At 54.0% G+C, this 27,631-nt stretch overlaps 1 protein-coding gene across 1 annotated transcript in view; it reads right to left on the bottom strand.

Moving 5' to 3' along the window:
- Nucleotides 1-244: 244 nt before the first annotated feature.
- Nucleotides 245-27,631, bottom strand: part of ADCY5 (adenylate cyclase 5) — a 155,939-nt gene continuing 128,552 nt past the window's right edge. Inside the window, exons 13-21 of the mRNA XM_067738686.1 lie at nucleotides 19,943-20,059; nucleotides 19,342-19,506; nucleotides 16,411-16,586; nucleotides 14,287-14,316; nucleotides 13,117-13,249; nucleotides 6,639-6,902; nucleotides 5,389-5,593; nucleotides 2,419-2,543; nucleotides 245-736 (exon numbers count right to left, since the gene is read on the bottom strand). Of these exons, the coding sequence (XP_067594787.1) occupies nucleotides 608-736; nucleotides 2,419-2,543; nucleotides 5,389-5,593; nucleotides 6,639-6,902; nucleotides 13,117-13,249; nucleotides 14,287-14,316; nucleotides 16,411-16,586; nucleotides 19,342-19,506; nucleotides 19,943-20,059 (1,344 nt within the window). The 3' untranslated portion in view covers nucleotides 245-607. The remainder of the gene's footprint in view (nucleotides 737-2,418; nucleotides 2,544-5,388; nucleotides 5,594-6,638; nucleotides 6,903-13,116; nucleotides 13,250-14,286; nucleotides 14,317-16,410; nucleotides 16,587-19,341; nucleotides 19,507-19,942; nucleotides 20,060-27,631) is intronic.

The raw sequence follows: 27,631 nt of genomic DNA, 5'->3' as shown, positions 1-27,631 counted from the left end.
TATTTAATAAATATTTTCTTTTTCTCAGAACCGCCACTCCTTGCTCCGGGGCCTCTGGCCTCCCCCTCGCAGTTCTGCCCCCTCCAGGGGCACCGGCTGTGTGTGTCGGTGTGGGAGGAGCCCGCGAGGAAGGCCTCGGTCCCTTCAAAGCCAGCACTCCTGACCCGGGCCCCCTCCACCACGGAGCAGGGCCTCGGCCTCGGTCTGAAGTTTAAAGGCTCACATAGAAAAGCAGCCCCAGGGCCCGAGGCCAGGTGGCGCCGCCTCCCGCCCGCCGAGGCCGTGCTCCCGCGGCGCCGCACACAGAGCTGCCGCGCGGCAAGGCCCCTCCAGCGGCGCCTCTCCGCCCGCGCACGCGCCGCAGCACCCGTTAGAAAACGAGATTCCGACCGAGTCTAGCGGCGTCTACTACAGGGGGAGACATCTTTGGTCAGCTTGGTGCTCGCAGGACGCTGGCACCCCGGGGCCTGGGACGGAGACCGCCCGCCCGCCAAGGCAGAAGCTGCTTCTGGAGTCAAAGTGGAAAATCTCAGGGCGGCTTCGTGGGCTGGAGCGAGGCTTCCACCGTTTCTCTGGAAGCCAGGCTGCCTGGCGTGCGCAGCGGCTGCTAACTGGGCGGGGGCCCTCCGTTGAGGAAGTATGTCATCATCTCGCCTTTGCCCTTGACCTTGACCACACCCCGGCACTCCAGCTGGTACGTGTTGGCGGCCAGCACCTGGTACATGTCTGTGGTGACCTAGGAGGCAAACGAGGAGAGAGGACAGGCCATTCATGACCTGAGCCCTGACTGCCTCCGACTCGGAAGGATGGGCGGCGTGCCCCTGCGGGGCGGCTCGTCCAACGAAGAGCCTCAGAAACCGGAAGGACGGCAGCACCCACCCCTGCTGCGTAGCGCGGCGAGCACCTCGCGTGTGCCTGCGGCCCGCAAACTCTCTGTCATCGTCCACAGTGGGAGAAACGCAGACGCTGAGGGGAGGCGCTCAGGAGCTCACAGCCGTCTGACTCCCCACAATCAGTGCCCAAGGGTTTACCAAAGTCTCACTCCTGAGTGATCAGAAAGTTCTAGAAACCAGTTTTTCACCACAGACAGTTGGAGAACCACTGCTGATCTCATTTCATCCTTCTGTGAGGTAAGAACTATGATCTCAGGCTCATAAAATCTAAGTCATTGCCCGATGTTACGTAGCTAATAAATGCTAGAGCCCGGATTCACTTCAGATGCCTGTCTCTGCTTTGGCTTTTGGAACAAAGAGGAGAACTCACAGGTGGTTTCAGTAATGACACAGCACTACTGCAGGGCGAAGGGCCAGAGCAGGGGGCACAGGAGCAGCAGGACGACGAGTGCCTCACCCCAAGGTGATCCAAGAGCCATTTCCGAGCATAGCCAGCACCCGCCCCCCCGCCAGCGCCCCCATCACACGCCTGCTGTCGGACCAGGGAGGAGGGGGCAGCATGTTCCGTGAAAGGTAAGCCCCATGCAAAGGCGAGGTGCTGGGTTGTCTTGTGGTTACTGACTGAGCCCCTCACACCTGTCTGTGGGTGGGGTTGGAGGCTCTGTAAACACTCATCCTGTCTCCCCATCTCCCTTGAGGACCCCCACTCCCATCCTGCTGTCCCTTCCCCCGCCCCCCGCTTTGGCACAGGGATGGAGGTGAGAGGCGGCCATCTGGCCAGGGCCCTCAGGCAGCAGCCACAGGCCAGCCCCTTCGTTCAGAGGCCCCCCAGGGGAGAGGAGTTAGGGGCCAGTTACGCAGCGTCTGTGTGAGCAAGGACCTTAACAGTGGCCCCCGAGGCCGGGGGGGCTAAATGACCGGCCACAGCCTCACAGGGACCTGGGGGTGCCGGACTAGAGCCCAGTCCAGGGCCTCTCTGTGTCAGATTGGAGCAGAAAGAACCAAGGAAGGCCTGAGAAAAACAAAGAAAAGAGGCTGAAGAGCAGCAGGCCTGGGAATCCCAAGCACCAGCGCAAAGGATGAAGAGGGGAGAACGTCTCCAGGTCTCTGGCCAGGCGCCTTGGCTGTTGAGGCTGGTGGGAGCGCCATCCCGGGACCAGGGGCCTCGTCTGGTTCTCACAGCTAGGCCCTGAGTGCTGTGGGCTCCATCTGGCAAGACCCTGCTCGTTGCGGCCGCCTCGTGTCCGCTCTGCGTGCCTGGTGGCTTGGCATCTGCAGCTGGCTGCCCTCATCCCCCCCAGTTCCTTCTGTGGCCAGTAGAGGGCTTGCACAGGGTAGAAGATCTGTCCAAGGTACCGACGGACCAAAACACAATTGTGTTCTCCAAGCTTCCAAGATACCAGCGCCAACTGCCCCATCACCCTCAAATCTGGCTGCGGAAATTCTGACTGGGAACAGCGGGCGGCCTGCCGGAAGACCACTTAGCATCACACAGAGGTCCCCACAGGGGTGCTCCTGCACTCACCTGGATGCGGTCGGGCACGCCGGTGCTGTCCATGCGGCTGGCCACGTTCACTGTATTGCCCCAGATGTCGTACTGAGGTTTGCGGGCCCCAATCACCCCAGCCACTACGGGGCCGATATTGAGCCCTGCAGGGGACAGAAGTGAGAGTGCTCATCAGGATTCAGACTGACGCTTGCCCTGCCTGCCCTCACTACCGTTCCCCCCCCCCGCCGACTCTTGGCCTGAAGACACCCAGGGTCCTCCCGCCCTGAGGCTGTGCCTAACGCCACAGCTGCCACTGCTCTGCTCCCATCGCATGCTTGCTATCTTGAGACCACAGGAACCCCATCACATAGCCGCTGCTCCTGTGTCCTCGCCACCCAGGCAACGTTCAGCTCCTGCAAATCCACCGCTGGACTGCCCTCTTCAAAGTTTCCAGTAACCTCTGCGTTGTCTGATTGCCTTTCCGTAATTCCCCCTCTCTCGGTGGCATTTAAGTTTTCACCTTCAACTCGGACTCAATATACCAGACTCGCCATTTCCTTCTTCCTTGCTCCTCTGTTTGTTTCAGGGGTGCCACCATTCTCGTTCTTAGAACCTACCTCCTAGCCCACCTCCCTGCCCCCAGGGTCTCCTCTCTCCAGGTAATCCTCCCTCAGGCCTCTGAGCCAGGGCGGTGGTGCTGCAGCACCGTCCACATGGGCTCTCCCTCTGCATCTCTCTCCTACGCTTCTGCTCCGGTCTGTCCGCCTTCCCAGTCCCGCCCAAGACAACACTGAGCAACCCTGCCCCTGAGCCTCTGCCGTGCTGGTCTCCACCTCAAGTGTCCTTCCTCCTTCTCTCCTGGCGAAGTCCTTCCTGGACACATCTGCCTCAACCGGCATTCGCTAGACACTTCCTGCCCCATCTCCAAGCCCCAGGGTGCTCCCTCCTATTACATAAACTGTCTCTCACACTGTGCCTTATTAAGCCTCACTGTTGCTTAACTCTTGTGTGTGAGCAGCAGGACCACGAACACAGCAGAAGCTCCCACATACACCCCTTGGCCACTCACTAAGTCAGAAATGTCATCAGTTTTCAAAACTGTTTCCTCCACGACCCTCCTCTTTGGTCCCATCAAACCACATGTAGCTTTTTACCTCATGTGCTATTCCCAGGCTGGACTGTCGCCCTCACTGGCCAAAAGCCACGCTCCCCAGGGAAGACGTTCCTGAGTCTGTAGGACGGGATCTGCCACACAAGGCTCCCAACTGCCTGCCCAGCTACTTATCTGCCTGCCACTCAGTCCCCAGTCCTGGTCCAATGAAGGAGCTGGGGCAGCTCACAGAAATAAGTACACACTGGGAGAAAAGTGCAGAAGAGTGCGGATGAGGGAGATGGGGTGAAAGGAAAATAAGAATGGCAACATCCCAGGAAACCAAGAGTGACATTAACACAGAAGCACAGGCTGCCCGTCGGTTAAAGCAGGCCCCCAGCTGGATCTGGTTTGGCTTTCCAGCAGCCGATGCAAAACGAAAACCTGGTCCAGTCCATAGGCATGTGTCCACAGGCCCACACGGCCAGCTCCTCGGGGAAAGCCCAGTTCCCAGCACTCGGGCCGGAACGAAAGGTCTCCTGAGGACATGCATGATCACAATATTGACTTTTAGGAATCCAATATTTCAGTCTAATGTGCTAATTTGTAGAACTGAAACACCAGTATTTTTGTTGGTGAATCTGTGTTCCTTTTTTACAAAATTTGAAATCTGAATAATTTTTGGCCTGAGATATTTCTTGGAGGGGGGGTCGATCATACAGTAAAATTTTGACAAGAACAAAGGTCTGCCCTTTTGGAAAGCATTCTTTACCTCCACCATCCTCAGCAGGAGGAGAGAGCAATGCTCGACAAAGCAGTTTCTTCTGAAAAAGGAACACTTACTCTGAAAGCCTGGGCATCCTTGGCAAGATACATGCTAAAAAAACAAACTGCTGAGACACCTTGAACCTTATCAAGCAACACAGAGTTGTGATTCTGAGATCATCTTGTGGATATAGTAGGGGAGCGAACAGGCAAGTGTGCTGATGTACGTGGGTTTTCTCTGCGCTATTCTTTCAGCTCTTCTGTAGAGTTGAAACGTGTCAGAATAAAAGGTTGGGGTAATAAAACAACAAAATTGAATACCAAAAGGTGTACGGCACAGGGAATATAGCCAATATTTTATAATAACTTTAAATGGAGTATAATCTATAAAAATATTGAATCACTATGTTGTACACCCACAACTAATATAATATTGTAAATCAACTATACTTCAATTAAGAAATAAAATAATAAAATTAATACAAATAATGAAAAAAAATTATATAGGGTTTTGGTTCAAAGATTTTCTGAACAAGTAGAGTATGGCTCTGCCTGTTTTGAAACTGACCCAGGGCCTCTGCTCAGAGCTCCCCACTCTCTCCCGCAGCAGCCCTGCCTCCAGGACACCACAGCATCTACGAAGCTCCTCAAAGCCACACAGCGAGGGCCAAGGCATTTGACAAAGAAGGGATCCAGGGAAGATATGCGGACTTGACTTATCTCCACATCCTCACCATTTCTTTCCCCAGTTCGCGTAGACCAGAAGAGCTTTCACAGCACCTAGAAGATCGTGCTCACGTGTGCACAGAAACCACTTGGAGCTCAGTGATAACCTGTCTCTGAGTTCCCGCCTCTCCCACTGGGGGCCCCTCTGCCCTTGGCGCACAGCATCCCCCCACAAAGCCTTTCTGGCAGGCACAGTGAGTGGGAGAGGCAGGAACTCGGAAAGAGGGTGTCCAGTGCTTACCACCATGCAGAGGAGGCACCTCCAGGCCCTGGGAGAACTCTGCTGTGTGATGGGGGCCTACCCCCACCCCTCGGGCAGGGACACACTGCAGTGTCAGCCTCTGCTTGGACTGGGTCATGGTGGCGGCAGGGGGGATGGTGGGTGGGAGTCCCAACAAGCCCTCGGGACTCCAGGCCGGGCTCACCGATCTTCATCTGGAAGTTGTTGAAGGAGTGCTCGTTGATGTACTTCATCTGGTCCATCAGCTTCATGGCGAAGTCAGCCAGAGCTTTGATGTGGGTCTTGCCCACCTTGTCATAGGTGGAGTCGTTGAGGCCCGAGGCGGCCATGTAGGTGCTGCCGATGGTCTTGATCTTTTCCAGCTGCCTGAACCGATCCTCACTGATGATCTGGACAGATGGAGGACAAACTGGGTCACCCCCAAGGTGGGCACTGAGGTCTGCAGGGAAGTGCAGCAGCACGGCCCCTCTTGTCGCCTCAGTTCACACAGGGGGCCCATTTCCGTCACCAACTCAGTGCAAAGCCCTGGTGCTCCCCAACAGTCTGGGCTTCTCCAGCACTTACCCTGTGGCTGTCTAGTGGCTGTGGGCTATCTGTGAGCCCAGCCCCGTACAAGAGCCCCTGGGGCCAGGTCACTAGTCACCTCTGGGGCTCTGTCCTCCGACAGGGACTGGCAGCCATCTTCCCCTTTCCCGGCTCAGGTCTCCATCCCTCCCAGGGAGACCTCCTCACCACTGTCCAGCAGGACACTCTCCTCCTGTCTCCAGGACCTGCCGGAAGCCTGTCCACACCCATTGCAGCCAACTCCAGTTACCCCGCCGCCCGGGAGTCTCGGGGCCTGCTTCTGACACTGCCTGATCCCAACTCCACGCCCCAGCCCCTGTATTCCCGCTGGGCTCGTCCCTCTCACGCTCACTAGGCGGTGAGCTCCCAGCCCCGAGACTGCTCTACTGGTCACAGCATCCCCAGGTGGCGCACACTGGGTGCTCAACAAGGGAGTAATAAACCAAGAAGAAAATGTCTTTGTTTCTGCCTCTGCTGTTCAGGGCTTTGCATCTTTGTCCTGCCTCCTCCTGGAGCCTGGGAACTCCTCCTCCCTCGGACTCGCTCAAATGCTGAGTCCCAGCCTGAGCCCCATCCAGTCCTAGCTGGCATGAGAGGAATGGCGGGTGATGGGGGCGAGTCAGCCAGGCGGGGCTTCGATGGGGCAGCCAGCGTGCACAGACTGCGAATTCAAACAGCTGGGCTGGAACTCCAGCTCTGCCGCTTGCAGGCAGTGACCCAAGGCAGGACGCTTAACGTGCGGGGGCCACGTCCTCCCCATCGTGACATGGTGATGGGGAGGAAACGTATGCAGGTGCCTGGGACACAGAGCGCCTGACGCCTCTGCTCACATCTGGTGATGGGAAAGGGGGCGGCGGGGCCCGGCCGCACCTCGTCAAAGTCGGCGATGATCTCGTTGAGCAGCCTCAGGCACTCGACGCCCTCGTTGTTGGCCTCCAGCTCCACGTAGAACTCGGAGAAGTTGGCGATGGAGGCAAACATGACGGCCACACACTCACACGACTGATAGTAGAGCTCATCGTTGCGCCGCTCGCGGGCCAGGAAGTGCGCGGCTACGTCCTTGGGCAGGATGTTGTGCAGCAGCCGCCGGTTGTAGGCCTGCAGCTCCTCCATCTCCTCCTTCTCCTCGGTGGCCTGGGACAGAGGACTCGGTCAGAGGGAGGGCAAGCATCGTGCTGCTCAGAAAAGGCAGTGCAATCCGCCCACGTGCCAACGCAGGCCCAAGATTTCAGCAAGTGCTGACTTCGCATCCTCGCTGCTGTCTCTACTTCCTGGTTTTCTATGAAGAGCATCTCTTACTTTGACCAACAGAAAAGAGAGATCTGTAGGTAGCTAACTCTTCCTGCCTACCTCTTGGAAAGCGACGCCTATGAGAGCATTGATCCTGAAGGAGGGAACCCTGAGTGGACACAGGTCCCGGAGGAGAGGCCGGAAGGATCCTGTCTGCCCCAGATGAGGAGAAGGCAGGAGGGTAAAGGGATGGTCCAAAACCACACCCAAATGGCTCTCCAGCCACCCAAAGGCTCCTCGACCTTCCATTTTCCCCTTCATATCGGGAAATGCGATCGGAAAGGCGGTTTGAGAAAAATCACTTTAGCAGACTGACCACAGAGGAAAGGGCTCGAAGCACTGCCCGTTCTCCCTGGTTCCCTGAGAGCTGACTCATCCCAGGGCCAGACGCAACCCGCAGGGCCAGGAGGTGCAGGTACCCCGAGGTTCCCACCTGGGCGGGACAAGGACATCACTGATGACTTTGGTTCTCCCCTAGCTTGGGTCCTGGGTCTGGGACAAGCTCACTCTCCAGGATAAAGGGGCAGTGCAGAGCCCTCGGGTCAAGAGGCCAACAGTGGCCCACAGGCTGAAGCACAGAGGTAGTCCTGCACCTCGGCATGCGACGAGCCAGATGACCAGAGTGTTCAAGGGACACGGGGTACAGACTGGAGTCTGCAGGCTTCCTCCCCTCGATGGCAAACAAAATGGCCCCCTGAACTGGGGGTGGCCGTGTTGGTAAGGCAGGCAGGCAGGCAGGCGAAGGATCACTGGCAGGGCTGTTTAAAGGATCCAGCCAGCCCGCCTGGGCCTTCCCTAACTACACATGGAGGCCCTTCTATTCACTGCAACTAGAACATCCAAAAGGGCCAGGACTATTTCTCAGGGCCCCGGATCTCCCGGTAGGCGGTGGCTGCCTACAGGGAAGGAGCTGGCACACCTGCAGGACTGGGTCCAGCAGGGAAGGAGAAAGCTCAGGGACCCTAAGGCTCAGGGTCTAAGCCTTGCCTCTGAGGTGAGAGGACCCACTTCATTCCTGGAGCCACTGGAAACGTGGCCACAAGGATGGGGATCACACCCGAGGAAGCTCCTGGACCCTCAGGTGCCTGGGGGCGGTCCTCCTGCCAGGTGACCTCTGCTCCTATGAGGTGGGACAGTTTGACCACCCCCCTCCCCATAAATAAGGGCCACCTTCTCCTGCTCGGGAACGGGTGTGCCAGAGGGAGAAGGCTGGAGCGGGAATCCCCTGCTTCTCGCCTGCTGTCCCGTGGAGGAGCCCAGCTGGTCCATCTGCCTCTGAAAATGCACCTGACTGCCCCCACCCCTGCTCCCCACATGTCTGGGGACGCTGGAGCGCCTCAGCTCCTTGGATCAGCCTGCAGGTGGCAGAAATGTGACACGTGCCTTCCCAGAGAGCCTCTGCCCAACATGGCAGGCAGGGTGGCTGTGGAGGCTGTGGGTGGGGACTCAGGGAGCAGAGACGCGGCTGGGGACGCACGCCAAGCGCAGAGGCCCTGGCCAGGTATGGCTGCCACATCTGGGGAACTCTGCCCAAGACATGCAGCACAGCCAGCTGCTTCTAGGGCTGGGCTCTGCCCAGGCAGGATAGCTTAGGGGTCCACAGACGCTTGCTGGTCCTAGTAAGTTCAATGCTGTGGGAGGGGACAAGAATGGGCTCTCCCGAGAGCTGAGGCCGAGTGGAGGGGGCCTTGCAGGTTAGGGTGTGTTCCTCATGCAGGTGCTTCAGGGAAGCTAAGAACCCCAGGCTCCCCACCTCCCCGTCAGCACCGCACCCACCCATCATGACAACAGACCCGACAGCTAAATGGGCTGCTGCATAAGACTGGGCGTGCGGATTGGACCATCACTCACCCATCCCAAGGACCTGCGTTCGGGTTATTGTTTATGCCTCCCCAAAGCCCTGGAGCACAAGGGGAGATGGAGGGAGGTGGACGCATCATGAGCCTGTCAGAGAGCTTGAGTGGAGAGAGGCTGACACACCTATAGCAGGTAGAGACACGCTCACCACCCACCCGCAGACACACACACAGTGTGCATGGCCTTCTTAATTGTTTTCAAAATGGGAAGTGGTCAGCCACTTCCCTTCCAATTCTCCCTTCCTTCCCGCCCTTGTGCAGAGCCCTCGGTGCCTGAAGAAGGAAGTGATCAGAGGAAGGGGTGCCACGTGCGGTATGTCCAGTGTGCAAGGAAGCAGGGCAGTGAGGGGGAGACGGCATGGTGGGGCAGAGAAGGGGGCTGGGGTGGGTGGGAGGTCGGTTCCGTCGAGCAAATGAGTAAATAGATGAAAGGAATGGAAGGGGAGGTTCTCACTGCCAGAGATGATATTTGCATGCATGGAAGGGAGAAGGCTAGAAAGAAGCCTGAGGTGTTGCATTGGCAATGGGGGTGCTGCTGTAAACTCACGGTTTTAAATATCAACAGACAGATATTGGAGTAGTATCCATCTATATGTATGCGTGTATGTGTGTTTGTTTCTATGTTCCTCTATACCTACATACATTTCCTGGCTTTGTCCACAGAGAGGACCTAGAGCAGTGAGCACACTGAGTGCCCTGATCTGGGTTTCTAAATACCATTCTCCACTAAAAAGAATTGGGGCACTTTGAAGGGAAAGTACGTGATGAGCCCCAGACATCTTCTTGTGCCAGAAAGTAAGAAGATGCTCAGAGAATGATAGAGCCAACTGAAGACACACCAACCAGAGCCAGGACAATTAAAGCATTAAAATCATGAGAGGAGCAGAGCAAACCCCACTGAATCCGATAGGAACCCGGGAGTCTGTGCTGACATAGATAAATGAATGACCAAGTAAATGCGAGGGGGAGGAGGAGAGCTCTGCCTTACAGGAGAATGCTGATTAACAAATGCAGAAGGAATGCAGACATAGGCCATCACTACCTGGCAGGCAGGAGCCAGCAATGGATGCAGAGGCTGGTGGGTGAGGTTTGCTGGAGATCAGAATATTGGCGTAATACCAGAGTTATCTTTCCACAAAATGCTAATTGAGTACAAAGGGGAAGATGGGGACCTGACAGTGGAGAAATCTGGCAGACGCCCACTTGAGTGGGTGATCAAGGTAAATGTCACCAGGGGTGGGACAGACCAACATAGAGGAGTCCCCAGGGTGATGCTCTGAGAAGTGCAGTGTCATTTCCACGGTTTTCCTCCAAGAAGGCATGGCCTGAGTCTGGACATGGGAAACATCAAGGGCTCGACTGAGAGTCACAGAATAAGGACCTCTTTAAGACTGGCAAGCATGAGAGAAGAAGAAAGACAGGAGACATGACAACTACATGCATAGGGTACACCAGATGGGATCCAGGGCCAGAACTGGGACAGTTGACACAACGTGAACAGCTCTGTGGGTGGGATGGCATTGTGGGTGGACGGTGTTGATTTCCTGACTGGGAGTTCACACAGGGATAATGCAGAGAGTGTCCCTGCTTTTGGGAGGTAGACACGGAGAATTTAGGGGGTTGACGGGGCATCGTTTCAGAAAAGAGAGAGAGGGGGGGTGACGGAGCAAATGCAGACAAATGGCTGGGGAATCTGATGAAGGGACTGGTGGAGTTCTTTTAACTATTCTGTAAGTTTAAAGTTATTTTTTAAAACTTCCATAAAAGAAGATAAAAATGGGGGGGGGTGCATGGGTGTGGGGTAGGAAGTCAGGGAGGAAAGATAAAGAGTGGAAATGACCTGTTTCTGCAGCCACACTGCAGAAACACTAACAATACAAGTGCCTGACATCGACTGGGTCTTCAAACCTCCCCAAACCCTCAGCACAGCTGGGGTCGGTGGGGGGATGGATGGGGGCAGGCTGCAGCCGGGGACGCAGGAGGCAACGGGAGTGCTTTGGGCAGATGTTGGGGCCTCAGACCAAGGGGACTGGAGGAAGTCTTGTCCACAACACATCCCTTTTTCCCTGGCTTTTTTGGTTCAGGGAGGTTCACCCTGGCTGAAAGCTGGAAGGCTTCAGCTCTCTGGGAGAGACAGGCACCCCGCCTCATGGCTCCTCCAGGTCTTCCGGGGCTACAAGAAAGCTGCTATTGCCTGGGCACCGGGGAGCCAGAGGTAGGGGCTCCGGGGAAGCTCCAGGCTACTCTGCTCAACAGGCAGGCGGCCTCGGTTTGACCCTGTGCCCTCAAGAGCTGGACAAGGCCCCGAGATGCGGGTCAAGGGGCAGCTGGTCACAAAGATGCGGAGTGGCAGGCTCACCCTCCCTGGGCTCCGCCCCTTTCTCGGGGCCTTTGTAACACAACAGGGTCACCCAACAGCAACCACCTTGGGAAGGGCTCCTGGGGGAGGCGGGGGTGTGAGCAGAGGAGTGGAGGGGCGTTGGCCCTGGAACCCACAAAGCCTGGTCAGCCCCCAGGAGAGACCTGGGGACCTCCTGGGAGCTTCCCCAAGAAGAGAGGCGTGAGCAAGTCGGGAGGAGGCTGGGAGGCTGCTCTCTGAGAAGAGAAGGTGCAGCCTCACACTGGGTAACCCCGAGGCCCCTCCCAACCCAGGGCATTCCGCATGGAAAACATGCTCCCCCAGCCTCAGGGCATCCCCACGAGAGACACCCAATAGCAGGGGCAGCCAGATGCCCCCGTCTTCACTCAGCATCCAGTGAAAATCCAGGGCCTCCTGCCCCGGCCCGAAGACTTTAATCTCAACATTACTAGGAAGCAGAGGATGGAGGAGGCCTAAGCGAGTTGCAGATGAGCTGAAGAAGTGGTCTGCACACAGGGGCCAGGCCAGGGGAGGCAAAAAAAGCCGGGCTAAGCTAGGCCTTGCAGGCGGCTGGGCTAGAATAACAGGTCTGAACCCCACCTTCACTCCCATCTAAGACCAGGCTTTCTCTTGGGGCTTCCCTGGTGGCGCAGTGGTTAAGAATCCGCCTGCCAATGCAGGGTACATGGGTTCGAGCCCTGGTCCGGCAAGATCCCACATGCCGCAGAGCAACTAAGCCCGTGCGCCACAACTACTGAGCCTGCGCTCTAGAGCCCGCGAGCCACAACTACTGAGCCCGTGTGCCGCAACTACTGAAGCCCACATACCCAGAGCCCGTGCTCCGCAACGAGAGAAGCCACCACAATGAGAAGCCCGCGCACCGTAACGAAGAGCGGCCCGCGCTCGCCGCAAATAGAGAAAGCCCGTGCACAGCAACGGAGACCCAACACAGCCAAAAATAAATAAAATAAACTTATATATATATATAAAAGGCAAGACCAGGCTTTCTCATGGGCCCTTGGGTGCCCTCTCCTGCATCTTTTGAGGTGGTCCAGCAGGTCGGAAGGGGCCATAGGGGCTGCTGCTGTAGCACCTGGAGTACCCTGTGCATGGCCCAGCAGCACCCCTCCCGCAGGTGGACACAATCACGGCGCAGGGCACAGAGCCTGGAGGGCAGAGTGTTGGCTGGGTTCCAGCCCCACCGGGGCACTCAGCACCCAGCACCTCTGCCCCTGCCTGAGCCACCTCTCATCAAGGCCAGGGCACAGCCACCTGGCTGGACTTCCTGTCGACGATCTTTGATGCCCCTTCCAGCCATCTTCCCCTGGAGGGGTCCTCAAGCCCAGTTTAGGTCACATCGAGCCCTGCTCAGAAGCCTCTGGCACCAACTCCTGCACTAAGGCCTCCGCGGCCCCAGGACTGCACTCCCCCTACTTCTCTCCTCTCCTCCTGCCACTGTTTTCCCCCTGCCCTCCTGACTCCTTGCTGCCTCTGCCACAAACTGGGCCTGTCCATGCCTCCCCTCTGTCCCGGCATCTGGATGCCCACTGTCTTTGTGGCTGAAGAGCCTCTCTCCCAGGCCCATCAGAGTCCCGGTACCAGGTACTGTCAAGGGTGGGTTTGTCTGGAGCTCCAGGGTTTTGCCTCTTGGCCCCAGAGAGCAGGGAGCAGACTCGCTGGGACGCGGGGCACCGGTCAGCTGGTGAGCAGGACGCCTTGTCAGTGCAGAACCCAGGCCCAGCCCAGCCCAGCGGATGAACTGCTCACTCACAAAGTGCCATGAGGCCTGGGGGTCCCGCCCCCCCCAACCCCACCCCCGACCCCCAAGCCCGGGACCACCCACCTGCAGTTTCCAGAGGAAGTCGAGGCGGGCGGTGGACTCCACCTGCTGGGCGTGCAGGTACAGGGCCAGCACAAAGACGGAGATGATGATGGGCGTCACCACCTTCAGCGCCACCTTGGTCGCGTGCTCAGGGCTGCAGGCGGGAGATAGATGTCCTGGCACTTCAGGCCGGGCTCTGAGGCCCCTCAGGCCTTTGTTTCTACCTCCCACTCCAGGCCCCCTATCCTCACCCTCCTTCTCTAACTGCCTGAGGTGTGCCTCCTCCAGGAAGCCTTCTCAGTGGGCAGCCCCTGCTCAGCCTGCAGCTCAGCAGCCAGCACTCTTCTCCTGATGGCTCCCTCTCCCCCATCACTGGGGCACTTCCCTCTGGTTACATCAGGGGATGAACGAGGCCCTTGTAAAAGGCAGCATGTACATCTCAGGTCTTTCTCAGTTGACAAGACAGGGGTTGTAACAGGGGAGCCAGGCAGGCCATACTGACCATCTTTGGGCAACCTTGGGCAAGTCCTCTTAACTTCTCTGAACCTTAGTTTCCTAATCTGTAAAATGGGATAACACCCATATTTCAAGATTGTGGCAAGAATTACAGACACTGTATGCAAACTCCTTGTACAGTGTCTGACAAGCAGTAGAAAATCCAAAACTGGTAGCTATTATTGTCTGACTATATTTCTGTTAACATTATTAATCCTCCCAATAAAAACAGCTGTCCCTGACCCTGCTCCTGTCCCAGCAGAGAGCCCAAACCTTGAAGGCTGTGTAGACTCCCTGCCCAGGAGCAGCCCCGAGGCAGGGCCTAACCTACACACCCTGCAGGCCTCTCCTCTGCTCCTCTCCTCTGGTGGCAGAAGGGGCACCTGTTCTCCTGCACCCAGGATCTCGTGCATGCCCCTGGGGAGAGCTTGAGGCCTGTGGAATGACCTGTGGATCCTGATGACCTTGGTCACTGAGTCTATAAATCATCTTGGGGTGGTAGAGAGATCATAAAAGAAGGGCACCTACCCAGTGAGGCCCCCTTGGTACCAAGGGAGGGGAGGGCCTCCTCCTTCATCACCCACCTTGCCACCAAGGCCCCCTCCCACCTGGGTACCGCTGGTGGCCTCTGGCTGCTCGGTGCCAAGGGCAGGCAGGGGTTGTATCAGGGAACTCGGAGAAACAGCTTCAACTCACCACTGGGAGGTCCCGTTGTTGTTGAAGTCTCTGTGAACAGGAGTTGGGGAGGGCTGTTCAGGGCTGCTCCCTGCATCAGCAGCCTCCATGCCTGCTCTGCTGCCCCCCAGCCCTGCTGTGCCCCTCTACACCCAGCTCTGCTTCCCCACGCCTCCTACTTCTGCCCCCACCACTGCTGCTCCTTTGCCACCCCCCCCCCCACAGCACCCCTCTTCCCAATCCAAGGTCACTTTCAGGATGGGAGGCTTGCAGAAAGGCCAGCCCCAATTAGCATCTGGTCACCATGACCACAAATCACCCAGCCCTTACCTGGGAGCCTGGGACCCCCCCGGCACATCCACCTGGGCTGAAGCCTGTCCCCTCTCCCACCCCAGCCAGTCGCTGCCACCCGGAGGAGGAGAAACACTACACCTGCACTGTCCAGTATGGTAGCCACTAGCTACACGTGGCTACTGAGCTTAAAATGTGGCTAGTACAGGTTAAAATGTCCTGTAAGTGTAAAATAGATACCAGGTTTTAAAGAATTAGTGTGGAAAAATGTCAAATATTCCATTAATCATTTTAAACTGACTATATATGAAAATAATACTCTGAATATATTGGTTAAATAAATACATTATTAAAATTGCTTGTTTTGCCTTTTTAATATAGCTACTAGAAAATTTTAAATTACACCTGTGGCTTGCATGATTTATCTAGTGGACAGTGCTGCCCTAGAGCCACACCAGGGTCGCCCAACCCAGAAAGGACATCCATTCTCTGTGACTGCTTCAGCAGGGAGAGTGGAGGGGCTCTGGGGAGGGGTGGGGCAGGAGAGAAAGAGGAGGCAAAGTTCCCAGCTCCCGCCCTGATCCACAGGGAGAAGGGTCGACCTCCTCCCTCTCCTGTCCCCAAGGGACTGCAGCCTGCACCGCTCATGATGCTACAGCGTCTCCCTGTCATCTGCCCACAGCCCTGCACAGCTGTGGAGAAGTTCTTCCTTGCATCTGACTTAGATCCTTCACAACATCTTCCTTTTCTCAGGCGATACTCTGCACAAGAAGGTAACATTTCTGACCCTGGAGTTATTGCCTATTTTATCCATGACTGTACCTTCATTGCCAAGCTCAGTGCCTGGAACAGGGTGGGCCCTCAATAAATATTTTTCAGTGAATGGATAGATGGATGAATGGATTCCTTCCTCTAACTCAGAGAAAGTACAGTTCACTGCATTTTCTCAGGGGACACAGACCTGTCACATGTTTTGCTCTTCCTGATGTATGTGTGTGGGGGGGGGATGGTAATGGGAAGAGAAAGGTACTACATATCAGGCACTTTATATACATCTTACTACTGTAGGTATTACTATTCCCAGTTTACTGGGAAAAAATAATGAGGTTCAGGAAAAATAGCCAAATGTGTGTCTGAGGCTGAGATTCAAACTCAATTTGACCCAAGATCAGAGCTCTTTCCCCTCATGGAGCTACCTCCCCTGGAAATCTGACATCTGTCACTATATGACCAGGCTGACTGCCAGCTAGATAGCCTAGGGCACAACCCCCATACATGCCACCTCTGGGCTGTAGGATTTAACTGCTCACCATCACAGCCAGGAGCCTTTGAGCAGTGCACAAACTACCCAACCGTCCAGGGTGGCCCTGCCTACTTTGCTGAGTTGCTATGAGGATGAAAGGGATAATGTATGTCCAACTGTCTGGTTCGAGGCAGGACAAGTGCCTACGAACAGCAAAGGTTGTTCTTTTGCTTGCACACACCTTGCTTTCCAGCTCTGTTGGACCTTGACCCCTCTGGGCCTGAGGCGCAAGGGCAGTTAGGTGGAAATAGGTCATCAAAGGCTGCCCTGGACAGAGGAACAATTCACTGAAGCCTGAGGTCAGGACTGAGTAGGAGGCTGGAGGCAGAGGGACAGGGGACCTAGTAGCTCTGAGGCCACCCTCACCACTGGGGGAGGGATGGAGGGAAAGAAACAAGACACTGTGTTGCTTTGCCCCGGTGGTCAGAGCTGGGAGCAACAGAACACTCCCCTGGCAAGCCCCCTGCAGCCCAGGAACCCAGCCTCCCGCTCTTCCTGCCTCTCTGCAATGCCCCAGACCCCGTGCAGAGCGCGAGGCGGGTGCCACCTACATGGCGTTGGCTGTGACCAGTAGGTCGGCATTGTCAAAGAGCGTGACACCGGGCACCTCAACGACAAGCACGTAGATGAGCTCGATGGCCAGCATGAGCACCAGCTTCCCGATGCAGCTGATCTGCAGGAACACGGAGCAGGCCAGCAGGCTGAGCAGCACGCTGTAGGTGAAGTACTGTGGAGAGAGGGTAGCGGCTTCAGCGCCCCGGGCCCCGCCCTCCCCGGCCCCGCCCCCGGCCCCGCCCCCGCCCCCCAGCATCCCTCCAGTCTTGGGCTGTCCTCAGGTGAAACCAAGGGTCTGGGGATGCTTCTGCTGATGCAAACTTGTACTGTGGTGTGAGTGGCCCTGGGTAGGAACCAGGAGGTGGGGCTCCAGGCTGAGGAGGACCACTACCAGCAGTGTTGCCCAATGGTTAGAGCAGGGCTCCAGGCTCAGGCAGACTTGAGTTTCAGCCCTGATTCATTATGGACTGTTTGTGTGATTTAAGCCATTTATTCAACCTAAGCCTCAGTTTCCCCATATGCAAAACCTTCTATCTCATGGGCTTACTGTGATGATTACACAATAGGAAGCCCCTGGCACAGTGCATGGTGCCCTCCATTACTGTGGGACCGCAGGCCTCAGCCCCTGATCTGCAACATGACATGTGGTGGCAACATCTGAACTGACCTTATTTGGTGGCCAAACTGACCTACTGATGTGATGCAAATTATCACCTTTGTCCTGCTTCCTGTGACTATTCATACATTTTGCTGCAGAAATATTTCTGTGTTTCATTATCAGGTGCTGCCCATACTGCACTGGGGTGTGAGGTAACCTTTTAAAACCTGAAAAATTCCCAAGTCCACGACATATCTGACCCAAAAGGCTTCAGATGAGGGACAGTGCTCTTCCCCGTACTTTGGGGAAATCCTGGTCTCTGAACCTCAGTTTCTTTCTCAGACAACCAAGGGGCCAAACCGGGTGATCTCAGAGGTCGACTTCTGCTCTGTTGTCCCCTGACACTCGTCCTAGTCAGGTCAGCAACTATTATTTTTCTCTTTTAGCTTTAGCATTGTTATTTCTGCATCAGGCAGAGCGACTCACTGTTCGCTGCCTCCGCCTTGGGCTGGGGGACAAATTTGGTGGCTGGCAGTGGGGCAGTCCCTTCTGCCTAGGCCTTCAGGAACCCAGAGAGGGACTGCAGAGGCCCCTGGTGGTTGGGAGGGGGAGGGACCAGCCTCAAGTCACCAGCAGGAAAGGGGCAGAGGAAGGAGTAGGGAAGGCACAACCCGATACATCAGCCCTAAGGATAATAGTCCTGTCCTTGCGGGATGGGGAGGGGAACCCAAGCGCCAGCCTGGATTCCTATTCAGACCCTGGGCCCAGACATCCAGGAGGCCAAGGCATAATACTGAGGTCCAACTCAGGGTCTGTGAGGAGCTGCTGAAAAAGAACAACACTTGTGGGATGGGGTCAGCCCGAGGGGTCTGTAGCTGGTAGGGCCTGGGATCTGAAGGCCTGAAATTGATCGGGCTGGTGAGAGCTGAAGTCGGTGACCAGCCAACCATCTGCCACAAACGAGGAGCCAGAACAGGCCCTGACACCACTGCTTTGTTCCCCCATTCTCCCACGGAGCAACCACCAAGGGGCAGGTGCCAAGACCAAAACCAGCCTCTGCTTCTCAGCAAACAGCCCTCAGGCAGCAGCTCCTGTGGGCTGTGGGCCAGATGTGAGAGGGAAGAGAGGTGGGGAGCAGAGGGCGGGTGCTGGAGCATGGCTGCCTGGGCAGAGGGAGGGCTTGGTGGGGGCCCAGGGACAACTGGTCTAGGTGAGCACCGGTGAGGGTGAGCCCTACCCCTCACTGAGTTTCCCTTGCCCATGTGTACAGGGGCATAGGATCAGGTCCATTCCCTGGGGCGGGGGAGGGAGGCCAGCACTGTGACAGCCCACGGGGCCCTCACTGCGGTTCTGAATCCTTGTTATGAGTCATGGGCCCTTTGGGAATTGGACGAAAGCACGGGCTTTCTCCCCAGAAAAGGGCAAAAGCTGCCACCATCTTACAGGTTTCACGTGAGCCCCGTCAGGGAGCCGGGTTGTGGGAATCACCCAAAGCTTGGAGCAAATACCCTGGGCTGGAAGCCTGGCCCTGCTGCTCGCTGCAAAACGGCTCCCTGAGGAAGCACGGCAGGGTGAACAAAGCACCTCGCATACCGTGGGCGCTTAATGCACGCTGCTCTCGAAAGGTTCTCGCCATTTTTCAAACCCAATAGCCTGTAGGTACGTGATTTCTTCCTGGGGTGACAAAAATGTTCTAAGATTAGATTATGATGATGGCTGCACAAGTTTGTGAATATACTAAAAGCTACTGAATTATACTTTGAATGCGTGAACTTGGTGGTAGTACTGGTTTGGGATTGGGTTCCCTTTGCTCCGCTCTGCTCTGACCCACGGCAGAGGGGTCAGACAGGTCCTCCTGAGGCCATATCAGGAATGCTGCTGAGGCTGAAAAACAGCTCTGCCTTCAGGTTAAGAGCAAGAATTCTGAAGCTAGGTGACCTGGGTGGGAGCTCTGGCTCTGCCACTTACTAGCTGTGTGACCTTAGGCAAGTTACTTAACCTCTCTGTGCCTCAATGTCATCTGTATAAAATAGTATCTTTGTCATAGGGTTGCTGTGAGGATTAAATGAGTAAATGTGAAGCCCTTAGCACAGTGTCTGGCACATGGTAAATACCATCTAAACAATAGCTATGCTATTATTGTCGTTATTGCTATACTGAGGAGGTCGGCCTTGTTCACTGGTGTCTGGCACAAAGAGTGAGAGAGACTGAGGGGTAAGGAGGTCTCTGTAATGGCAGAGGGCCCCTGACTGTCCATCAGAGTAGCCAAGGGTAGAGAGGGCTGGGGTGGCAGGTCCCCATCCGTGTCCAGTCCCTCCCTGCCCAGTACCTCGGGGAAGTTGCAGTTGGGCCAGGGGCTGCCGCAGAAGCCCCGCTCATCACCCAGGCTGTAGTTGCCGGCTGACTCCACCACGTGGCACGCGCTGACCTGGCTGGCACTGATGTTGTGTTCGTCCGCCAGGCAGCCAATCAGGTCCTTGGAGTTGCACGTGAACTGGTGGGGGAGGAGAGGGTCAGCCTGTGGGGACCAGGCCAGGGTAGCTCATCTCCACAGGCAGCAGGTGCCCATCCCGCCTCGCCTCAGGTGCAGCCTGACACTGGCCGCGACAGGAGAGGAGCCTGGAAGAGGCCGAGGAACGGGCAGGATTTGCCCAGCTACCCGGGGCAGGGCTTGTAAACCTCCCTTGGGGCATACTTCCCTGAGTCTCTGGCTCCTCCAGCCTCGAGAGTGAGGACATAAGGCTGTGTAAGAGGCTTTAGGAGCTAAATCTGATCCCAGACCCAAGGTGAGACCCAAATAAGAACCTCCAGGGGGGAGAACGCCAGGGCCTGGGGGAAAGTCTCCTCCCGGCCCATGCTTGTGAGGTACAGGGCTCCACTGGGTTTCACCCAATGGGCTGAGGAAGTGCTGGGGAGGTGGAGCCACCCACCACGTTGACAAAAGCCGACAGGAACACCAGGGTGATGGTGAACACGCCCACCAGGGTGCTGTTCATCTTGGACCGCACGATCTTCCTGGAGAGCCTCTGCAGCGGGGCCGGGAAGAGCTGTCGCGGGGTAGAGGGAGGACAGACGTGGAACAGAATTCAGTGGACTCCGCACACCGCCACAGAGGAGCTCGGTGGACGCCCTCCCCACCTTTGTCTCTCGCCAACAGAACCACAGGGGCTTTCCTGACCCCCTCCCTGTGGGCGAGCCTCCAGCCTCGCACCATTGCACCCCCGCTTCCAGGCCAACCACAGCACAGATTCTGCAGCTGGCCAGAAGGGGGTCCACCTGGGGAGCTCACAGGTAAGAGAGGTAGGACGAAAGGAAAGATGCTACCTTCACCCCAATGGGGAAGCAGAGAAAAAAGCACATGTACCCGCTGTGTGAATGCTGGGCCGCTTGGAGTTACAATCAGGGAGGGGCAGGAGGTGGGAGTGAAGGAGACATTGAGGTGCCCAGAACGTTTCCAGGGAGGGTCAGAAGGCTTCAGGGAAGAAGTAGGGAGCTGTGGGTCTGAGGGCTTGGAGAGAACCTGGGGTCTGGAGGAAAGGGATGGGCACGTGAGAAGGGGGCAGAGCAGCGTGTAAGCGGACAGCGGGGCCCCAGTCGTGTGAATTAAGTGAGCTTTTCTTCAGCAGGATGCCCATGGATCTGCCATTTCCCTCACCTAATCCTCCCTGTATTTTCTTCAGCTAGACAAACTGTATGTCCACTCAAGACCCACTGCGGTTTTGGTAATTAAATGATTGGGTCTACCAAATCTGATATACTTGGCCTTGGCCCCCATGTGCCCTTCATCTCCCAAGCAACCTAGACTACAAAAGAAGTTGACAGACCCCAGAAAAGTGAAGTAGTGGATTCGTGCTTCCCCCATCCTACCTACCTTAATGCCTCCTGGTAAGGCTGATCTGCAAGCATGCCATGCGTCCTTTGGAAACCCCTAAGGGCGGACGAAGGTGGTGGAAAAAGCACTCACCAGAGCCTGGAGGCCCGGGTTCTAGGCGTGGCTTTTCCTGTGTGACCCCTGAGCACACCTGCGCATTCTGGCTGAGAGTGCCAGACTGCAAGGTTTATCCACCCTCTGATACAGAGCGTTTCTGTAGCTGGTCACACAGACAGCTACGTAGGCAAGGGGACACACTGGGACCACGGTGTGACTGCTCGTTCCCAGTGCGGAGAGGACTGGCTAGTGTGCTACAATGTTTAAGGCCATTAAGTGCCGGGCCCTTGGTCCAGTGTTCCTCAGCTGTGACCCAAACTCACTACATGCAGGGCGTCTACATGGGCCCATCAGGTTGCCCTCATGGGCCTTTGGGAAACCAACACAAATATGCTGATGCTTGTGCTGCTTGCTATGCTGTGAGTAATAAAGTCTCTTGTCTCTGACCCAGGGGTCTCGTGACGTCTGCCAGTATCTATGAAAGAGCAACAAGCTAATTTATTAGCTTGTAATTAGGGTAAAACCAAATCTCAGACCCTTCATACTTCTTGACACCAAGAAAGTGCCCTGCTTACCCCCTCAGTCTTGGGCTTTGGGCTGGGCATGCATGTAGGGAAGCAGTATATCTTTCCACCCCAAATCCTCCTCCACCCTTCCAACAAGGCCACTTCCTATTCAGCAGAGGGAAAGAAGGGACCACAGAGAAGGAATGCAGCAGTGGCAGAGGCCTGCAAGCCATTCAGGCTCTAGGCTGAGTGGTGAAGACCTTGGACCTCCATGTCCCCAGCAGGGGTGCCTCTCAGATGTGTTCATGGTTCATCAAGTCTGTGGCATTCTTCTGAAAAAACACTTCCTTCTGGGGTAATAAAGGAGGCACTCTGACTGAACCCTCTAACATGGCAGAAGAAAAGACATGTGTGATTTGGAGAACATAAGCTTGGATTAAAATATTGCTTTACTACACATAGAGATCAATGGAATAGAGTGAGAGTCCAGGAATAAACCCTTACCTTTACGATTGATTGATTTTGACAAGGTAGCCAAGAAAACTGAATGGGGAAAGAATAGTCTTTTCAACAAATGGCGCTAAGACAACTGTATCTCCACATGCAAAAGAATGAATTTGGAGCTTACCTCACACCATATACAAAAATTAACTTGAAATGGATCAGAAACCTAAATGTAGGAGCTAAAACTATAAAAGTCTTAAAAGAAAATACATAAGTAAATCTTTGTGACTGGATTAGGCAATGGTTTCTTAGATATGACACCAAAAGCACAAGCAAAAAGGAAAAAACAGATAAGTTGGACTTCATCAAAATTTTGAAAATTTGGGCTTCCCTGGTGGCGCAGTGGTTGAGAATCTGTCTGCCAATGCAGCGGACACGGGTTCGAGCCCTGGTCTGGGAAGATCCCACATGCCACGGAGCAACTAGGCCCGTGAGCCACAACTACTGAGCCTGCGCGTCTGGGGCCTGTGCTCCGCAACAAGAGAGGCCGCGATAGTGAGAGGCCCGTGCACCGCGATGAAGAGTGGCCCCCGCTCGCCACAACTAGAGAAAGCCCTCGCACAGAAACGAAGACCCAACACAGCCAAAAAAAAAAAAAAAAAAAAAATTGAAAATTTTTCCTTCAAATAACACCATCAAGAAAGTAAAAAAGGTGTTGGTGAGGATGTGGAGAAATTGGGACCTTTGTTTGTCGCTGGTAGTTATGTAAAATGATATAGTTGCTGTAGAAAACAGTATGACGATTCCTTAAAAAATTAAACACAGAATTATCATATGATCCAGCAATTCCATTTCTGAGTATATACCCAGAAGAATAGAAAGCAGGGGCTTATACAGATATTGGCACACTCATGTTTATAGCAGCATTATTTTCAATAGCCAAAAGGTTAAAGCAACTCTAGTGTCCAGCTATGGATGAGTGGGTAAACAAAATGTGGTATACATACACAATGGAATATTACCCAGCCTTGAAAAGGAATGAAATTCTGAAACACGCTACAGCATGGACGGCACCTCGAAGACACTATGAAAGAAGCCAGTCACAAAAGGACAAATACTATATGATTCCACTTTTTTGAGGTACCCAGAGCAGTCAAATTCATAGAGACAGAAAGCAGAATGGTGGTTGCCAGGGAAGAGGGCAGAATGGGAAGTTATTGTTTAATGAGTATAAAGTTTCAGTTTGGAAAGATAAAAAAGTCCGGGAGATGGATAGTGGTGATGGTTGCATGACAACATGAATGTACTTAATGCCACTCTACTGTAAACTTAAAAATAAAAAATTTATATTATGTATATTTTACCATATATTAAAAGTGATTAGGAAAAGGAAAATGAAAAGACAACCCACAGAATGGGAGAAAATTGTTGTAAACCATATTATCTAATAAGGGTCTTATAACCAGAATATACACAGAACTCTTACAACTCAACAAGAAAAGACAAATAACCCAATTAAAAAATGGACAAACAGGGAGTTTCCTGGTGGCCTAGTGGTTAGGATTCCAGGCTTTCACTGCCATGGCCTGGTCAGGGAACTGGGATCACACAAGCCACGAGGTGTGGCCAAAAACAAAACAAAAAAAGCCCACAAATACTATGAATAGACATTTCTCCAAAGAATCTACACAAATGGACAACAAGCACATGAAAAGATATTTGACATCAATAGTCATCAGGGAAATGCAAACCAAAAACAAAAGCAACCACTTCGCATCCACCAGGATGGCTATAATCAAAAAGTCAGATAATAACAGGTGCTAGTGAGGATGTAGAGAAATTGGAACCCTTGTACACTGCTGGTGGGAACGTAAAATAGTGCAGCTGCTTTGAAAAACAGCTTTTCAGTTCCTCAAAATATGACCCAACAATTATACTCTTAGGTACATACCCAAGAGAACTGAAAACATAAGTCCATACAAAACCTTGTACACAAATGTTCATAGCAGCATTATTAATAACAGCCTGAAAGTGGAAACTACCCAAATATCCATCAACTGATGAAGGAATAAACAAAACGTGGTATATCTACACGATGGAACATTACTTGGCCATAAAAAGGAATAAAGCGCTGTCAGATAGTACATCATGAACGAACCTTGAAATATGCTAAGTGAAAGAAGCCAATCTCAAAAGGCCACATAGTGTATGATTCCATTTATACAAAATGTCCAGAACAGGCACATTCACAGAAACAGGAAGTAGATATGAGGTTGCTAGGAGCTGTGGGAACAGGGACCAGGGAATGAGGAGTGACTGCTGAAAGGTACGGGGCTTCTTCTGGGGATGATGACAATGTTCTGGAATTAGTGGTGATAGTTGCAGAACTTCATGAATATAGTAAAAACTACTGAATTATAATTTTATAACCTTTATAAAGGTGAATTTTATGGTATGTGAATTATATCTCAATAAAGCACTTATTAAAAAAAATCCTGCTCAGCTTCTTACTGTGTGATCCTGGGGAAATCATCAAGGGCTCTGAGTTTCCTTATTGGTAAACAGGGAATATCTACCTTCCAGGGTGGTAGATTTTCCAGGGTGGTTATGAAATGATGCATTTGAAAGTGCTTTGAAAGCTGTTAAATTCGATAGAAAATTTACTTAATATTTGCATTTTAAAGAGCTATGTTGCCGATAAGAACAAAAGTCCTTGTTTCTCAGTAAAGGAATTTTTGGTTTCACAGCTGTGGAAAGTGTTTTGGCACTAGCATGAGGATCTTACTCTGAAATGGTATGACAGATGGCTTCTAATCTTTGCCTGCTTAAAATTTTGCCATTTCATCCCCCCATCCCCCGTGTTGCTTAAACCATTTCAGTCCTGATCACCCTATCCATCAATTGAACGGCTTCTTTCATCGCCAGTGTAATGACTTGGTTTAGACAAAACTTATTAGAAGATGGTAAAGCCTTTATAGAAGGTGGTTGGGGAACAGTATATGCACACAGGCTTCCTGGTGAACCTGGGACCAGGAGCCCCACAGGGGCCACCCAGAGAAGAACTGCAGGCTTTTAAAACAAAATCCAACCTGGAATACTATAGCTCAGGGGTCCCCAACCCCCGGCCTGTTAGGAACCAGGCCGCACAGCAGGAGGTGAGCGGCGGGCCAGCGAGTGAAGCTTCATCTGCGGCTCCCCATCGCTCGCATTACCGCCTGAGCCAGCCCCTCCCACCCCCATCCCGCCCGTGGAAAAATTGTCTTCCACGAAACCAGTCCCTGGTGCCAAAAAGGTTGGGGACCGCTGCTACAGCTCTAACATCTAATGAGTGATTACCTCAATGCATTGCCTTTTTACAAGCCATTTTCCCTTGTCACCCTTTCAAAAGACCTGCTCTTGACTTAAAGTCTCAGCAGGAACCCAGGAATTGCTGCCTTTTTGAAGTCTCCAGAAGATTTGACATCCTGCCCTGGCACTGGTTTATAGAGTATCTCATCTCCTGTAACAAAAAGTTCACCTGTATGTTGACCCCAAATCCCACCTTTACTAACCCCGGTGTGGACAATAAAATTCTTCACCTGGAGTAGAGTCTCCTCGCAGGCCTGCTCTACAGCTGCATACAGATCCTGGAGAGCATTTTTCTGGGAGGATGATTGTGTCTGTGCAAACCAATTGCTCAGTGCCTGTTCACCATCAGAGCTCAGAAAAAGAATCAATTGAAAGAAAAAGTTCCAACCCCAATATGATTAATTCAAATCAATTCAACTTGAAAAATGGGAATGGCGACACAATTAATAAACCATGACTGGGGTGAGGGACAGTTTTGATCCTGGCCTCTCAGGAAGTCTCCAGGCAAATCAATGACCTCCCTGGGGTCCTGGCTCCCTGTCTGTCACGTGGGACCAGGGTATTGCACGAATGAAATAAGGTGATGAAATCTGACAGCAAAATAATGTAAGAAAACAGACTTTCTGACAAGGAGTTAATAAATGAAGCAGTGGCTCCTACTTCAGAAAAATATTTTTAAAGATATGAAAACTTCAGAACAAGACAGGCAGATGCTGGCCCACGGTAGACGCTGACTACTGCTCTTATCACCTGGCCTTTCAGCGGTCAACTGGACATATTAACAAAGGCAGTGTCCTGGAGGGGAAGGACTGTGGGCTCTGGAGTCAAGAACCATCTGGGTTTAAACCCCAGCGATACCACTTCTTAGCTTCGGGACCTAGGGAAGGCTGTCTAACCGCTTGAAGCCTCATTTTCCTCATCTGCAAAGTGGATATAATAAAAGCCACCTTAAAGGTTTGGGAAACGCTGGTCAAGGTGGCATGGCTGGGCTCTGGACCCAAGATGGCTTGACTTAAAAGCCATGGGAGGAACCTAAGATCTCCTTCCTGAAAATGAAGCCTTCTCCACCCCCAAACGAACATGCGCCTGACAGCAACACATCCTCTTCAAGTGGACAAAGTGTGACCCCGAGCCTCTGGAAAGGGGAGTGTGGGGATTCTGAAGTCGTCACAAGACAGAAGCCAGCTGGGAGGTGAGAGGTACTGGTTGAGGAGTAGGGCCCTGTTTTAGAAGCTGTGGACGGGAGTCAGGAGGGCGTGGTAGGAAGGAGAGCCGGCAAGGCGGGACCTGGCTAGCTTCAGGCTTCGGGGAGAGGAGAGGAGGCTTTTAGGTGAGTGCACAGAGCAGACAAGGGCCTAGAGGAAGCCCTGGTCAGTTTCCAGGAGGTCAGACAATCAGGTCCAGGTCGTCAGTGGGAGACAAGCCAAGAGGGAGCCAGCAGCCTAGAAGATGAAAGAGATTTAAACATGCACACGCACACACACGCACACACACACGCACACACACGCACACACACACACATGCGCGGCCCTGTAGCTGAGTACTCCTTCTGGGCCTGTCTGTACCCAACCCCCGAACTGCAGGAAAGCAGAGTTTGGCCTTCTGAGTGAGAACGTGCTAATGAGCCACTGGAGAGCAAGGGGGCCCAGTCAAGTGCGGGGACAGAAGGGAGCCACTCTCTTCCACCTACGTGGGCGGTGGCAGCAGAAGTGCTGGCACTGTCAGGGGCAGGCCTGAGCTGCCTCACAGGATGAGGGGGCAGAAGCCACAGGGGGCCTGACAGAGCAGTCAGAGCTGGGCAAGGAGGGAAGGGGCTGCACTCAGGAGACGTGAGTGAGCTCGCCATCCCTGGAGCTGACACGGCAGAGGCTGGCCCACCCCTTGCAGGGTTATGCAAAGGGGTTCCGGCCTCAGGAGGGTGTCTGGGCTGCCTCACTGTTCGGGCCCCTACCAATTTGAGATTCTCTGAGTTTGGGGACCACATGTGACGGCAAGAAGGGATTTAGCATGGTTTTCTCTGATGAAAGCAGCTCTGGAGCCCAGATGAGCACCGATGCCAAGGGAAGGAAGGAGTGGTGTGTGCAGATGTTCAGACTGGCCCTCTAAGACAGCTTCACCAGAAGGACACGCTCAGGGGAGGATCCCTAGGACAAGGCATCCCAGAGACAGAGGGGCTCCAGAGGGCAGCTGATGCTCTGAGAAATCTAGGGGTGTGTGTGTGACCTGGGCCAAGCTGTGTCAGGAAAAGATCATACAGGCCCAAGATGGAAAAAACAATCAGAGCCTTCGGTGAGCAGTACATTTCAGAAAAGCAGAAAGGACCCAGGAATTGCTCCCTGACAGACAGCTAAGACGACTACGTTGACTAACTCAGACCACACTTTCTTCATGTT

Source organism: Pseudorca crassidens, chromosome 5, assembly GCF_039906515.1.
Source record: "Pseudorca crassidens isolate mPseCra1 chromosome 5, mPseCra1.hap1, whole genome shotgun sequence".
In the NCBI taxonomy this organism is placed as follows: Eukaryota; Metazoa; Chordata; class Mammalia; order Artiodactyla; family Delphinidae; genus Pseudorca; species Pseudorca crassidens.
This window is presented reverse-complemented; position numbering and strand designations above follow the sequence as displayed.